General features: G+C 41.8%; 1 protein-coding gene across 1 annotated transcript in view; it reads right to left on the bottom strand.

The window, feature by feature from the left end:
* SNX31 (sorting nexin 31) overlaps positions 1 to 17,501 on the bottom strand; it is a 40,547-nt gene that overhangs the window by 20,158 nt on the left and 2,888 nt on the right. Inside the window, exons 2-4 of the mRNA XM_085316250.1 lie at positions 17,410 to 17,484; positions 11,488 to 11,602; positions 10,295 to 10,359 (exon numbers count right to left, since the gene is read on the bottom strand). Of these exons, the coding sequence (XP_085172376.1) occupies positions 10,295 to 10,359; positions 11,488 to 11,602; positions 17,410 to 17,484 (255 nt within the window). The remainder of the gene's footprint in view (positions 1 to 10,294; positions 10,360 to 11,487; positions 11,603 to 17,409; positions 17,485 to 17,501) is intronic.

The raw sequence follows: 17,501 nt of genomic DNA, 5'->3' as shown, positions 1-17,501 counted from the left end.
GGCAAGGGTTGCCTTAATTGAGCAGGGGGGTCAGGGTTGAGTGCACATACAGGGATTACTGGTACACGTAAAAGTGGCTGGTATTTCTAGGTAATTGATATGGGATCAAGCCAATCCACGATTCCTCCCTGTAGCCCTCTGGGGTGTATTTTGAATCATTAGGATATCTTTGGAGGAGATCCGATGATGAAAGAAAAAATGAAAAGATATTGTAATCAATGGTGGCCAATGTATAAGTTGGAATGTGATGAGCAGTGGCCAGAAAATGGGACCTTGAACTATAATACTATATTGCAATTAATGCTGTTTTGCTGCCGAGAGGGGAAGTGGGATGAGGTACCCTATGTGGAGGCTTTTATGTCACTGCGTAGGAAACCAGAAATCCAAAAGAAATGTAAACTTGTAAATGAAGAGGAATCTGTAGTGGCTGCAGTAGAAAAGAAGGAAGAGAACAGATGTTGCGCTAACAGGAGAATTCTGAATGGAGAGGAACAGGATGATGTACAATTACTGACGATGCTCCCCTCTTGTGCAAATAATTCCACGTCAGTTGAGGAATTGGCCCCTCTGCTAGAAAACAAAGATTCCAGCCCTATTTCTAGCCGAACTAGGAGACARAAACAACYTGCTATACAGTCTCCTCTGAGGCAGACAGCGCGATCAGATGGGCTACTGGTATTTGTTCCTTTTACGACCTCAGATTTATTAAATTGGAAGCAGTCTATTCGATCATATAGGGAAAATCCTGAGAAGCTGCATCAACTTTTGGAGACTATTATRATAACTCACAATCCTAATTGGGGAGATGTGCAGGTGCTATTAAATACTTACCTGACAGGAGAAGAAAAGAGGCTGGTAATTGATAAGGCAAAAGAAAAGGGTGAGAAAAGGGACAGAAAGGGGGATCCCTGAGGTCTACTTACCCACCAGAAGGGACCCAGAGTGGGATCCAAATAGSAGCAGGGGCAGGGAGCTTTTGAGGCAGTATCAACAGTTAATTCTATATGGGGTTCGACACGAGGTTCCAAAACCAAAGAATGTGTCAAAGTTGTATGAAGTAAGGCAGGGGCCTGAGGAAAATCCCTTGGCCTTTTATGAAAGATTATGCGAAGTAGCCAAAAAAGGGACAGACTGGGATCCAAACGAGGAAGCGAATCAAAGACTGTTCAGTATGCTHTTCATTGGCCACTCAGCTCAGGATATTAKAAAGAAGCTACAGAAGGTAGATGGCGCTGGGGGAATGTCTATTCCACAGCTGATAGAAATAGCATATAAGGTATATAATAATCGAGATGAAAAGAGAAAAAGAGAAACACTAAACCAAATGAAACTACAGGCCTCTCTCCGGGCAGCAGCCCTTCAAGGAGTTGAATTCCAAGGTAGGGGCAGGGGAAGAGGTAACAGAGGAGGAAGAGGTGGAAGGGGAGGGAGGCCRGGAGGAGGCCTCTCTAGGCCCCCTTTGGGTGCAAACCAATGCGCAATTTGTAGACAGAAAGGACACTGGAAAAATGAATGTCCAAACCGAAGAAGGATAATAAAGTCACAGAGCCTAGAAAACATCAACCTAATTATGTTAGAGGAGTCAAATATAGAATGAAGGGGACCATGGGAGAAAATCAGAATTTCCTCAGCTGATCCCCTGGTTCCAGTAAGACTGGGGAATCAAACTATAGATTTTTTATTAGATAGTAGAGCCACTCATTCAGTGATAACTAGTTGTAAAGGACCCTTAAGTAAGACTACTACCACTATTGTTGGGACTACGGGAAGGAAAATTTTGAGGCCATTTTTGCAAGCAGTGGAGTGTATGATTGGAGGTACTAAATTGACTCATGAGTTTCTCTATATGCCAGAGYGTCCCCTCTCTTTATTAGGATGGGATTTACTATRCAAATTGAATGTGRAGATAACCTTTCCGAGAATGCCGTGCAGTTCCACATCCCTCCAGAATCTGCATGGAGGGCRCAAACCTACTTTTGATGGAATCAGCTCCGGAGGAAAACAGTGCAAGTATCCCACAAAGTATATTGCATGCAGTGACTCCCCCAGTCTGGGCCTCAACGAAGCCAGGTAAAGTGAAAAACGCGACCCCAGTCAAAATAGAGCTACAACCAGGGGCAAAGCCAGTTAGGGTGCATTAGTACCCTATCAAGCTAGAAGCATGTAGAGGATTGGAAGCCCGAATTAATACCTTCTTGCAACATGGCTTGCTTAGAGAGTGTTGATCTGAGTTCAACACATCAATCCTGCTGGTAAGGAAACCGCATTCCCAAGAATATTGCCTAGTCCAGGACCCAAGGACAGTAGACCAGATAACAAAAGATATACATCCAACCATGCCAAACCCATATACTCTTTTAGCCTCRGTGCCTGAGACTAACAGTTGTTTTATGGTGCTACATTTAAAAGATGKTTTTTTTCCTGTATTCCCATAGAAGAACAAAGCCAGACAATTTTCATCTTTGAATGGTAAAGTCCCACTTGGAGAAGAAAGGAGCAATTATGCTGGATGGTTCTTCCTCAAGAATTCAAGAACAGTCCTACCCTGTTTGGTGAGATCTTGGCCAAAGAACTAGCCCAATGGCAGGAAGGTAATAAAAATGCCACTCTTTTACAGTATGTGGATGACATTTTAATTGGAGATGACTCAGAGCAAATACATCTAGAAGTGACAGTAAGTCTATTAAATTTTTGGGGACTTGCCAGGTATCATGTTTCAAAGAAAAAGGCTCAGATTGCRAAGAAGGAAGCCCAATATCTTGGTTTTAAAATATCAAAAGRGACAACGTGCCCTAGGAGCAGAAAGAAAAGAGGCTATAYGCTGAATTGCAGTACCCAGCATGAAAAGACAGCTGAGGGGATTTTTTTTTAGGAATGGCAGGATTTTGCTGTATACGGATTTCTAATTTTGGGCTGATAACCAAATCTTTACATGCAGCCCTAAAGAGTCCAGGAGAATGGTTAGAGTGGACCCTGGAACGCTGTACTGGTTTCGATTAAATTAAAAAGAAATTGATGTAAGCTCCAGCACTGGGACTCCCAGATATTGCCAAACCCTTTCCAATTGTATGTGCATGAGCGGCAGCAGGTGGCCTCAGGAGTAATGACCCAAATGCTTGGGAGCTGGAAGAGACCAGTGGCATAATTTTCTAAATAATTGGCCAAGTAAGTAAAGGATGGCCGACCTTTTTCCAGACTGTAGCAGCCACTGTCTTATTAATACAAGAGGCCAGCAAATTTACCCTGCGGCAGCCCTTAACAGTTTTCGTACCACAGACTATTAGCGATTTTAAATCAAAAGGGGGCATCATTGGATTTCCCAGAGCAAACTGGTAAAATACCATGCTGTATTAGTGAAACAAGGAGATATTACCTTAAAGGTAGTATCGACCCTAAACTCTGCTACTCTGCTGCCTGGTGAAGAGCAAAAAGAGTTACAACATGACTGCTTGGCCACTATACAGCAAGTATATTTCAGCYGACCTGATTTAAAGGATGAACCCTTGCAGAGCCCAAATGTGGAGCTATATACAGACAGCGGCAGCAGCTTTGTACAGAATGGAGAAAGAAGGGCTGGATATGCAGTAGTGACTCAAYGGAAGGAAGCAGAAGCTAAACCATTGCCACAAAACACCTCAGCACAAAAGGCTGAAATTATTGCCCTTATGCAAGCCCTTGAAATCAGAAAGGGCCAGAGAGTAAATATATATACTGACTCAAAGTTTGCCTTTGGAGTAGTTCACACTCATGGAGCAATTTTGAAAGAACACGGGCTTTTAAATCCTCAAGGAAGCAATGTARAGTATGGACAAGAGATATTAAGATTATTACAGGCAATAATGTAACCCAAAGAAGTAGCTATAATGCATTGCAAAGCCCACCAGAAAGGAAACAGTGAAGTGGCACAAGGAAACAGGAGAGCAGATATGGCAGCCAAAASAGCAGCATTAGCAGGTGATTGGAGCTTTAATACCCAGCAGAAGGATACAAATGAGACCTCCTGAATATTCAAAGAAAATCAATTGGCAGAAAGGTCAAGATGTACAAAAAATACTGAAGGGTGGTGCGTCACCTCAAATGGACAAGTTTTAACTGCTGCCAAAAGTGATAGAAGTGCTCCTAAAGAGACTGCATGGAGAAACTCACACGGGAGCAGATGCTATGATAAGCAGTCTAAAAAGATACACTGTAGGACCAAAGATGCAATCAAATGCTGACCTTACTGTAAAGAGATGCCCCACCTGTTGTGCAAATAACCCCAAAATTCAGAAGAAAACACCTATGCGAGAAGTAAGAAAAGGATTAACCTCAGGAGAACACTGGCAGATAGATTTCTCTGAATTACCTAAATGTGGTGGGTTTAAATATTTACTTGTTTTGGYAGACACATTTTCTGGTTGGCCAGAAGCTTTCCCGTGCTCCAYCAATTGCACAAAAGTAGTAATTAAGATTTTAGTAAAAGAAATAACCCCTTGATTTGGGATTCTTGAAGGTATATCCTCAGATAATGGACCTCATTTTATCTCAGAGATAGTCCAAGGAACATCAGAATTTTTACAGATGAAATGGGAATTACACACTCTATGGAGACCTCAGTCTAGTGGTAAGGAAGAAAGAATGAACCAAACTTTTAAAAGGCACATTTTGAAACTGTGACAGGAAACCCCTCTTAAACAGATATATGTATTACCAATGGCCTTGAYGAGAATAAGAATAACCCCAAGAATAAAAAAAGGGGGTAAACTCTTTTGAAATACTTTACACGAAACTATCCTATTAATGAAATAGGGGGACAAAGTGATCAAATGCATGTAAGAAGGGAAGAAATGCTGAGAGAGTATTTATTGTCTTTGTCCCGGGTACTAACATCTTTACATAGGTACCTTAATCAACGTACCCGCCTTCCATTGGGCTCCCTGTGCATGACTTCAAGCCTGAGGATTTTGTTTATATTCGAACGTGGAAAGAAGAACCACTAAGAGAAAAGCGGGAAGGACCTTACCTGGTGCTTCTGACAACTCATGGTGCTGTGAAGGTGGAGGGAGTAAGTTCCTGGACCCCCTATTCCTGAATAAAGAAGGCACCTTTGAATGACTCGTGGACTGCCACACCCACAGGGCCTCTCAAGATAAGAATACAGAAGTTCCAAAATTAATGAATTGTTCTTGAGAATTTGAACTTTTACATTGAATTAGACTGCTCTCAGGGGTTATTGGTGTTATTTTGTATTCTGATACTATTATTATAAATAATAACAGGACTGATTTATAAGAATATTGATTTATTTAATCCTTGYTATGAAGTTAATAAGATGGAAAATGAGGACACAATATTATTATGTATGCCCATTGTTACAATTAACCTGATTTTGCAGCATATACAGGCCATTGGAAAAATCCGTAAAACGACTCAGATTACTGCTTGCTTGCCTACTCCAAAATCTGCCAGATCACCCATGCCATGGGGAATACTTACAACTAACTTAACATCCATATGGGAGCATATGTGTAAAAATAGGTCTAATAATACAGTAACATGGTATAATAAGGAAGGGAAATATTACTTAAAGTGGACATAGAAAAATAAAACAACTGATAACTATAACATAACTAAACCCCCAATCCCATGGGCAAAGGAAATTATATATAGACCACCAGGAGACCAATGTACTAACACTCCATGGGGTCATCAGATACCTTTAGTTTGGACAACTCCACAAGCAGGCAACCAGGAATACAGGCAGCTAATGGTGTATCATTTGGGAAGGAATAGAAGGAAGACCAGAAGATCCTTTACCAGTAGATCTAATATATCTCAATTTWAATAAATTTTGAATCAAATCCAATTATTCAAGAGAGAATTGGAACTGTACTAAGATCTACAATTGTAACAGTTCAGACCCAGAAATACAAAGATTACTTCCAGAAACCCAAGTCTTGAGGTTGGCTTGTATATGTAGGAATTATACTACTCCTATAAATGATATTTGGTCTCATTTGACAAATAATGACACTTGGGCATCTATAGACTATACTGAAGTAACAATTTCAGCTTTGGGGCATACCATTTGGATTAGTAGTGAAAGGAAATGGACAACACACCTCCCCATTGCAGGTAAAAGCCAATACTGGACCTCAGGACTATTAACATTATGTGCCCTATGGAGAAAAGCACCTCTAGCAACTAGCCTATGGGGAAAAACAAAACAAGACACAGATCAGTGGCAATACCCTAGTACCAGGACAACCACTGGATGGCTTTTAGAGTCCATTTTTGTACCCCAGGCAGTTTCTTTTGAGAACAGGCTCATTTTACATAATCTTACTTTACAGATGGATGCTTTGGCAGATGTCACCAGACTGGGGATGCAAGAGGTAAACTTGCGACTACAGGCAACTTCAAAAATGGCACTGCAAAATAGATTAGCTTTGAATTTACTTTTGCTGCATGAACACGGGGTATGTGGATATCTCGATCTCAAAAATGATAGTTGCATACATATTCCCAACACAACAAAAATTTGGATGAACAACAGGACAGAATGAGGCAGATAGCAAAAAACAGTAGGGATTTGAGAGGTAGTACGAAAAGTGAATGGATAAAYAAAATCTTACACAGCCTAGGAATTCTGGTAACTTGATGGAAACAAAGTCTGCTAAAAATTAATTATGATAGTGATAATCACTTTATTTTGTATCCTATTTGGATGTCTTAAAAACCTGCTCGTACAGTCTTTGACGTTTAGCACCCATCAAGTGATGTTGGTCAACTCTAAGCCATCTTCAGGAAATGGAATAGGATAAAAGGTTATAGAAAGTTGTAAGTCCTTTCAATAGAAATTGAAGCAATGGGAACAACTGAAGTTGTTTAAATGAGACTTGCTAGATAAGTGATATTATCAAGTCTCAAAGGGTGGAATCGTTGGAGCAACGCTGTGAAAACCCTGCAAATAGTTAACAAGACTCAAGGACAAGGGAGAGAGGATATCATAAAAAACTACTGCAGAGGACAATCAGCTCCAGCTGAATAACCTTGAATTTGAAGACAGAGAGGTAGGTAAGAAAAAAACCAGCAGAATAACCTTAGGTTCATTAAGGCTTACTAACATATTAAAYTACACACCCTTACGTGAATAATGAGATGGAAATGACATGATAATGATGTTACCACCTTCTTCTCTGCTTCCTATGCTAATTAGCAGCAATGTTAAAGCACAAGCGCAGAGCAAATACGTGATGTAATGAAACTGTAACCAATAGAAAAACTTGCATGAAGTACTCCCTGAAAAGCCTGTATAAATAAAGAAGGAGAAGGGGAGAAGGTGTGCTAGCTTTGTGGACCTACCACCTAGCACCCATCTCTGCACAGAACTGAAATAAACAAATATCTCGACCCTGTGTGTCTGTTGKGTGCTTGCACACYGGGTGACAGAACCCAGCTTTGGGACAACCCCATCTTACTCTATTAAAATTGAAACATTATTATAAAAGCTGTGCAAGTTTGACTTGCAGACAGATCTGTTCTCAGTAAATAGCTGTAGCAGCCTAAGAGTCTGACTACCACCTATTCATCTGTGCTGGCAAGATGATACCGGAGGCTTCCTGCACTCCTCCCACGTCAGCTGGCAGGTTGCCTGTACAAGCATCCACTAATCTGGCCAGGTAGCCAAGACTGAGTGGTTGAAGCTAGTCCACTTTATTGATGGAAAGGGAGCACACTATTTCATCATAAATTTTGTGGTATCTTGCTTTTGAATCATGTATTAATCATCCCTTCTGTGGTGTAACACAAAACAGAGTAAGTTTAAGGGGAATGGCCTAGTCCTGTTTCACTCCTGAACGTTGCATCAAGCACTTAAGTGATGCTTACCTATGTTCGGCAATGGAGAAGGGAGGGACTACACTGGAGTGCTTTAAACATGAAYTCACTCCACATCTTCCAAAAGTGTTACAGAAGTTTTGCCACTCTGCCATAAAACATTTCAAAGGTCATTTAGTATACTATTAAGTACTGGAACGTGCACAACAAAGCCAGCTTGTTAACTGAGATTCCTTAATAGCCAAAATGAGGATTTATTCAGCTGTCAGTTACACCAATTAAAGGCACTTGTACACAGCTAATGACTGTGGATACAATCCTGTCTTCTGCAAAGTTATTTGATCTCACGAGTTTGCTCTTTACCATAATGAAAGAACACATAAAGCGCTACTGCTATTTGTATTATGAAGCAATAATTTACGTAAGCACAACGATTATAAGCTGAAGTTATAAACAAAAAAGCTGGAGAACTGCTATCTTTGCCAAGCAGGAACTTAAACATTGTATAAGAAAATCCATTTTACAGTGGAACAGAAATTTGGTTTTATATCTTGAGAATGTATTAATCTTGCACTAACATTTAGAGTATAACTCAGTGCCTATCTTGAACTCTCCAAAATGACTGACTGCTTTTGGCAGCACATGCTTTCATAAGCATAGACTTGATTTATGATTCTCTATATTTGTAACTACTACGTATGTACTTATAAAGAGTCTCTTTTAGAAACAATCCCTCCTTCAAAAGTGTCTACAGTAAAGAACGAAATGTGAATATAAGACATTGTTTCTGATGGTACGTTGGAAAAAATCCACAACACTTTCATGGTAAGACATTTTTTTAAACACTGCAAGTGCGCACTGTGAAAACTTGCTTCCTGCCAGAACTTTGACAGAAAGAAAACAATTGGCAGTGTTGGAGGGAAAACTACAGACATTCCCAATATATTTAAATTTCTTTAGAGCCCTGTTGCCAGTCTAATCAAGACTAATTAAGACTCAGTGGTAATTGCTGGGAGCAGTCTTAAGGGCCACAAAAAGCATTGGATCTGAACTGAAGAGCCAGAGCTTCTCACTAAAGAAATYCCCAGTCAGAAAGGAATTTTGTTCACTGACTTCAGTGCTTTACTAAAATTTGAATTAAAGATTATATATATTGTAAAAAAAAAGTTACAATTTGTATACAAGGAAACACTTTCCAGAACTTGTTAGGAATGTTTCTTCACAAAGTTTTCAACAGCCCTCCAGAATTCTCCTTATACGCCTTAATTTCACATAGGCAGTGAAGAATCAACATAGCCCCTCTCCCTCTCCCCCCCCCCCACACTATGTTGAAGTCCCTCAAAATTTCTCCACTCTTGAACAGTTCCCTGAAAACAATAACACAGCAGCACTAGCAGTATGCCAGGTGCTTCCCAGAGGGCTAAAGCAGTGTCCCCCACCTGAAAACRCTGCTGAAGTCGCATTGCACCCTCCCACTCCAGAACATCATCATCCACCAAAGACCGGTAACGGCAGCAGAGGGAGACAGCCGCATTTCAGGGCGGTCAGACACAAACAATAGTTATCCAGGCTGCAGACCAACGGAAACAGGAGCTGCTTAGTCTAGCAGCTATGTTAGCCCAGGACTGAGCAGAAGCTAAATAACCTGGCTCTCAGTAGCACTCACTACTTACAGCTCCATGCTGCGCTAAAAGACTCAGCAGGTGTTTGAGTGAAGCAAGTCTGCATCCAGGTAGCATGGGCAGAGCTTATATCCATCTGCAAAATCAGGTCAACGTACCTGCAAGTCCTTTGGGAACATGCTTTGTTTTCTGGTTTTACATTTGCTACAATGTTAGGATTACAGTAGGTACAGAGAGTATATATGCTCCTAAAATTTGGTGATTATTCTCTTCCCTTTGTCTCCTATTCTGATATTCCAGCTCCCCATCCCTGGCAAAGAAAACTCACACAAGCCATGGAGCACATTAAAATGGATTTTGAAAGTCATTCAGGTTGCAACAACCCAAATCCATGCCAGCTTGTGCCCATCACTACAGTTACAAGATAAAAAGAAGCTGACATTTTCACAGTAGTCATCAATACACTTATCAGTCCAAAGTACTGACACAATCAAAAAGCATTTACAGTTGCAAAATCCAAGAATGTGTGTAATCCTTCTATTGAGCTCTCACAAAGACTCTTCTGGGAACTGTTCAGAGACAAGAGATTCATCAGATATGCCACAGAATATAAAAAACAAAGCAAATGGTTCTTTCCACGTGAGAAACAAGCTAGCACATGGACAAAACAATTGTAATACTGTTATTACCACCTAGGCTTCACAGAGAGTCATCAGAATTCACTACTTTACAAGACTGGTACTATGAGAACACAAGGAAGAAAGATAGCAAAGGAAGCCTTGAACTCAGGAGGTGAGATAAGAATTCAGCTCTTTCATACAACAAACTATTTGGCTGAAACATTCAAAATTTACCTGCTGTAGCTTTCGGAAAAAACCTATGAAGACATCACTGTTGGTAATATTTGAATCTAAAGTAACTGAAAAACAAGAAAAAGGAGATGGAAGAAATCAAACTTAGCTAAAAGGCAAAAACATGGCCAGTGTCAGAAAAAAAAAAAAATGTACAATATGACTGTTGGTTAAACAGTGCTACTCTACTCATCCTTTGTTTTCTTCAGCTATCTTTACTAGACTATGATTTAATCACTGTGAACTATGAACAGTGCAAGATACAGTGTTGTTCTTTCAAAGTAAGACCACAGTCTTCTGACTCAAGTAAATGGCCACAGGGCTCCATGATCACTCATGGCCAGTAACTCTAAAAAGGAACTGCTGAATATCCATTTTTAAAAAAAAAAAAACATGTATACACATACGTACATCTGCTAAAAAGGAGTTTAAAAAACAGGCTTCTGTTTTGTAAGTATCTGGCATCAGATATTTCGTGCCAAAACTGTAAAACCTCTAGAAGCTCTTCCCTACCACCACACTTTTTTGGTTAGTGGAAGGGCTTTTTTGTTTGGTTGGTTTTTGTTTTTGTTTATATGAATCTCGTGAGATGTGTTCTAGGGACTCCTGGTTTATAACACAACACACTGTGCTCCAGAGATTTAATTTTCCTACACTCTTATCTTGTTATAGTTCTCACAAGTCTGCCTGGAAACCCTTGAAGGGAAGAGGTTTCCTCAGAGCCCAGCTCCATATTATGCTTCTACCAATCCAAGCAGCAGCTTCTCTTTTGCTTACCACTTTCCCTCTTGCAGCCACAAGTTTTCATGCCTGACAATTGCCAGAACTGAAACAGGGAAGCAACAGGGCCAGGCAGCTTTGTTCACTGATCCAAAAAGAGCAGAGAGCAACCAGACTATGGGCTGCCACCAGAAGGATAAGTTGGCTTGAGCTTAACATGAAACTGCAGTTTGTAAAAGTTGCAGAAGAGCAGCCAGCTCAGGAATAAGAGGAGAAAGATGATATGCTGCCATTCTAGAGCCAGTTAAGCTTAGCACTAGAGCTGCAATGCTTAGTCCAGCCCTTTAGGTGCCTCCCTGCTCAAACCCAGTGTAAAAGGTAAAGCACCCTAAAGTCACAGTCATGGACACACTCTCAAAGGTTTAAGAGCTGCATATGAAAGCTGATGAAGTTGTTAAAACAAAGAGCCTGCTTACCGTTCTGAAGGTACTGCTCCAGCTGAGACCGTCTCTCATCAGCCATGGACTTGGTCATTGCCAGGTAAAACTTCGGTGGGAAAGCAGGCACGGTGCTCCCGAAGAGCCGCCTCAGCTGCAAAACCGCCAAAGGACAGCTCACATCAGTGAAGAAATGATTTCCAGAGAGTTTTCGGTGCCCTCTCCCATTTTGAAGGCGAGATGCGCAGAGGCACAGGGATACTCCTGCAGCACCTCMCTGCCAGCCCCAAAGCCCCCAGAGAGGGCAAAGCAACTACCTTCACCCAGGCAGCCACCAGAAGACAAGCCCACGTGAGCAACCTCTCTCTTTTGTTTGATTTCTTGGTTTTACAGTCTTACCACCATTGAGATGCTTTTTCTAAGTTTCTGCTCTAAGTCAGGAAAATAACATTGTACTAACTTTATTAGCTAGGTGTAAGACATACTGTACACAAATCCTACATGGTTACAGATGTCTTCTCTTCCCAAACAGTCCATACAGGAGTTTCTTTGATCTCTACCCACAAAACTACAGACAAAACCTCCTTTTTGAGGSCCAGCAATTTCTGCCCTTGATTTGTGCTACCTCAGAGGTTTTATTATTTGTTAGTGAGAGGTAATACCTTTTAATAATATTAGGTGACCTGATAAAAGAAAGAGATAACCAGAGAATCTTTCAGGCARACAAGCTATTTGAAAGCTTATCTTTTTCTCCAACTGCATCAGCTGGTTAGTAAGAGTATAGCCTCACTGAACAAGTCTCACCTCATTTATACACAGACCTGGAAGGGTGACAAAACCACAATTATATTATCTTACTATAATAGAAGACAGTAGTATAAAAGGCTCCATTACTGCATTTTGCAACCTGATTTAACAGGGCCAGCAAGCTTTGCATGAAGTATGCTTCCCTTTAGCTATTGGGCTTTGAAGCCAAACCGCACTAAACTCTGCAGGACTTCATTTTGACACAATACAGTAGGCCAGTAGACCATTTCAGATTTGTAATACTTTGTTCCGGAAAATTGCCTCAAGACAATAATATGTTTATCCTTCCCAATATATGCATTACTAAGCATAATGAAATGCAGTAAGTTTAACTGGAAGGCTTTCTTCATCTAAATTAAATAATCTGGCATCTAAGAAGCAAAATAAGATTCCTACAGTATGCTGAGACATTGCTACTAATTAAATTTACAGCACCAGTATTCAACTTAACAATTAGTATCATTAAATCCTGTTAAAAAAAAAAAAAAAAAAAAAAAGGACATCTTTCCTCTGGACACAGCTGCTTAAGTCCATGATTCCAGCAGCTGAATCTTGAAGGAAAAAAACATAGAATAAAAAAAATTTACTATCGCAAGAATCAGCAACACCTTTTCTGGCCTGTCAGAAAGAAATAGGAGCAAGACATCCTCTCATAGCTCCACTTTCTCTACATTGGCAGYACACTGCTATTTCAGAGTTGTTGATTATTAGATATGCATGAGTTGCTCAGAGATACACTGCACAAAAGAGCTAGATAACTCTACATGCTTTGGTTTTATGTAAAGCTAACAGTAATAGCTAGTACAGAGTGCTTTTCATCCTCAAAATCCTTCACATACGTGATCTTCCCCCAGGGACTGAAAAACATTATCTCTGCTCAACAGGCAGGCAAATTGAGGATAGAAAGCAAAGAAAGAAAAAAAAAAAGCCAGAAATTGGAAAGCCAGAGCCACAGCCACAACACGAAAGTCCTCTCTCCTCCCTCTGCGTTCAAGCCTTACCTCACCTATACAAAGCTGTACCATCTGTTATCACTGGTTTGCACAARCTAAGAATCTGGCCTCCTTAATAATAATAATTCAGCTCAGTGCTGGGTACTTGGAAATTTTTTCTGAAATGCAGCTGTTTCTTCTTAGGATTCAGGGAAAAGAAATTTCTCCCAACTTATCAGACATTTTCAGATCTGAACAAATTGCAGAAAAATCCCCATAAACTTAGCTGKTTTTTCAAGTGTATATTTGCTTAGAGCATTGCAAGCCTGTCAGAGTAGCAGCCATTGGCATGAAATGTCAGACTAGCTGAATGGGAACAGCCAAGTATCCAAAACTTGACAAACCCAACAGACCAGGTGACATTTTAAATGCAAACCAAGCACGCCACGCCTGGCAGCACCAGCCTGCTTGGCAGGCAACTTCACTGGTTTTGAAGTGTAGTCGACCAGAATTAATCATCTCCTACCTAGGCTAATATCACAGGTTTGTTTTCTGGTGTCGGATCCTGCCTRTGCTGTCTAGACAAGCTTTTTCACCCAGGGCCATGCTCCATCATAGGTAGAGAAACCTAGGTCAAAYGGAGCACCAGAGACAAAACTACTAACCTGGGGGAAAAAACAAAGCAAAACTAACTATAAAGCTGTTATGTATGGATTATATACAGAACAGGGCTCTGGGCATTGCCTTTTCAGTTAGCTGAATAAGTATTAAAGGAGAAAAAAAGAAAAAAGGTACCATTCTAAAATTAAAAATACTTATGCAACTTTCAGGTGAAACTGAAAATACACATATGTAGATACTGCACAGTCAAAAGTATAAGACCATCCTGGTACATGACTGGCTAAAGGAAATAAAAAGAAATTAAATGTGGAAAATATTTTTTAATTAATTGCATTGTGTGTATATTATCAACATATTTTTAGATTCATTTCTCAGACAGCTGTTCATACCAATCACAGATGCTCCTAACTGACTTAGTAAGGACTGGGACCATGACCAGAATCCATTGGTGTTATGTTTCACTATTTGCCATATAGAAGACTTTCCTTATTTACTCCCTGCCTTAAAATAAACCAGTGAACACTTCAACACTTGCAAGAAATAATCTTTTCTTCCTAGTCCTGCAAAAGAATATAGGTTCATTATTATAATTTGTTTAGAGCAATGCATGGCACAATGGTGAAATGACTGGCTAAACAGTGGCCAAACTGAAAAGCCAAATGGAAAAATCAACTTCACACYGTTGAAAAACAAGGAGAGCCTGCATCTTTAACAAGTGTTAAATCCTGAAGAAATCCAGTAATGTTTTGAGTTTATAGCCTCCTATAGGAGGCTACAGTAACCTATAGCCTCACCTTTCTTTTCCAAGGAAGTCCCAGTGTCTCGTATTTTCTTGCAGAAGAGCTTTACTACTCAGTAAGCAGAATAGAGACAGGCAGCTCTATTGGGATGCTACTGTCAGTGCACTGTCCAAAGCAGGGCTRGACCAGACGGGAACACGGACACAGCCCAGACCCAGGACCCAGCCTAGCTGCTGCTGGGTAACTCTGGGGCTAAAGTTTAGATTCTTAAAATGCACATCCACCCGCCATCAACGATGCCACTGAAGCTGTTCAGTTATTTGCAGGGAATGGCTACAAAAGTCATAGTTCAGCAAGTGCAATAAGGAACAGTTATTAACCCTAACAGTCACAGTGTCCATCCCRGCAAAGGGGGGCTGGTCCTCCAGTTGTCCTTGCTGTTGCTAAAGTTTAATATCAAAATGTTCAGGCAGAGGAGGGAACAAAACCTGGAATTCACAAAATGTGGCTCCAGCTCCTAAAGTAAGGGCTAAAAAGACAGAGGTGCCTCTGCATCCCTTACAGCTGATGCAAGTTTCCAACTCTCCTGACAAATTCMAGGGAGTGAATTCCCAGACCAAGGCAGGTACCTTCTGGCAATCCACAGCTGAGTGCCCATCTGCTTGAGAGGGGAAGAGCTGAAGATACACTGCTCTCCTCAGCACTTCTGACTGGCTGGCCAACTACCTTCCAAGCTCAAACCTCCTCACACACTATTTACAAGGTCTTAGGTACCTAGCTTAAGCACCTCTATCTTTCCACTCACCTAGCATTCCCCTGCTCCCTGACAGCATATCTGAAGCCCCACATACTACGATACCTACTACCAATTTCCAAACAGTTGCTCCCTTCAGAGAGCCCTCGTGGAGAGCAGCTGTCCTGGAAACAGCAAGAAATGGACTTTGGGAGCGTTAAATGATGGAAGCACACACAGCACAAAGACTGTGGGAGCAGCAAAATGCACAGCAAGAGTGAAGGGACAAGTAAGGCAGAGCACTATATGCAAAAACTATACATTCTGATTCTGTATTTCAATTTAAGAGAGGAATTTCTAGAGGTTCCTTATGGAGGGATAGCAGTACTTTAAAAATTGCCACACTAGAGCAGACCAGGGGAACATCCTGCCCAGCATCAGATCCAAGAGACCAAAGAAAGACCTTTCAGAAGAGCATCTAGGGAATACTGTCAAGAATAACCATGCAAAAATCTGCCCACAAGAAAAGCTTATTTCTAATGCATGTCCTACATCTATCACAGTATCATTTTATCTGCTGTAAGGCTTTGTGAACACTRTGTGTGATCTGGTCAGGAAGGTGAAGTTATTGTATCCTGGAGTTTAATGCTTCCTGTATGAATATTTTTATAGCTTAACAGAGGATTTCAAGTAAAACAAGCAGAGCAGGACACAATAATTATAGATAAGCAATCTCATATAAATATTGAACAGACTATTAAGAAATGGTGGTGTACTTCTAAGCCTCAAGACCAAGCAAAGCAGTTGCCAACAGTGGGAATGAAGGAATTAAAAGTCAGCTAATGAGTTGCAAAGTCCATCAAGAGGCAAAATACCAGTTGCAGGGGATGCAAAGAGGAGAAAAAGTTTGCTGAGGAGTCCTAAAGAAGTTAGAAACTCCTGAACAAGAAGCGTTAAGCCTTAAACAAAAAACAAGCAAATATATAGCTGGTTTATTAGTTTAGATGCCTTACCAAAATGTCATATTAACCAAAGCAAAGTATTACTGTCAGAGCTCCCCCAGGGAAAAGGATTGCAGAGCTTTGGCACAACAGCACACTTCAGCAAGCATTGCCTCCAGCATCAGCTCTGCCACTGACTACTTCCCTTCTCTGTTACCTCTTCAGCTGGGCCACTAAGACTGGGGATGGATGCAAGGGATTGATCCCTCATTAGGAGCTACCTGGCTGAAAAACACATCTTGAATGATCTCAACACCACACCTGAGAGCACAGCATAGAGGCAGGCACCAAAAAAAATGCTCAAACGGCACCCTAGACTAGGACTGTCAAGGCAAATTAAGGCTGCTCAGCAGGCATGGCAGCTTGGAGCAGACTGATGGGAAAACTGGGGGAGTTTTTACTGGAGCCACGGACTGGCAAAGGCCAGAGAGATCAGGCTGGTGAAGAGATTGGTGGCCAGTCAGCTCACTTCCACAGAGCAGCTCGATGTCACACGCTCTTTTATCTTCCTGACAAAACCAGAAGAGGAATGGAGGGCAGGACAGAGGCAACTCCAGCAAGAAACATGAGAGATGCAAAAGAGAGAGATCCAGCTGTTTGGGACCACRGCGTGGCCCCTGGTGCCCACTGTTCATCAGGTTACTCCAAGCCAGTGCTCCAGCCGCTTTGTAGTTGTGCGGTACCTGCCTGCACGGGAAGGGCCGCTCCAGAGGTGCGGCTTTATGCAGCTCGGCATCCACGAGGAGGAAGGGATTCAGCACTGGACTAACCGCACGTTTTCCAAAGCTGAGTCCAAGAAACTCTGCAARACTAGTTGTGCAAGTCACCTGGCCTGACCACTGCGCACCTTCTGGAACCTCAGTTTAGGGGACTAAAGACCTCAGTAAAACAGACTCCTCTCTCCCAGAAACGGATGAGGASAGGCTCGGGGTGCTCACAGCTCTTGCTGCTTGAGCACCGTTGCCACCTCTGCTACCAGCAGCCGCTGCGCGGCGAGCTGCTCCCCGGCGCTCCCGCCGAGGCCTCCGCTGAGCGGAGCCTCCCGCTGCCGCTGCCCGCGGACGGGTGCGCGCCGCGCCGCGCCGTGCCGCGCCAGGCGGCTCTGCCCTGCGGCAGCGCGGCCTCACCTGCGCGTCCCAGCGGCGCAGCTGGCTGTAGCGCGCCTTGCCGAGCAGGAAGCCCTCCAGGCACACGGAGTACAGCTGCAAGCACACGGCCG

Source organism: Rhea americana, unplaced genomic scaffold (assembly GCF_003343005.1).
Source record: "Rhea americana isolate MKP2758 unplaced genomic scaffold, rheAme1 scaffold_46, whole genome shotgun sequence".
In the NCBI taxonomy this organism is placed as follows: Eukaryota; Metazoa; Chordata; class Aves; order Rheiformes; family Rheidae; genus Rhea; species Rhea americana.
This window is presented reverse-complemented; position numbering and strand designations above follow the sequence as displayed.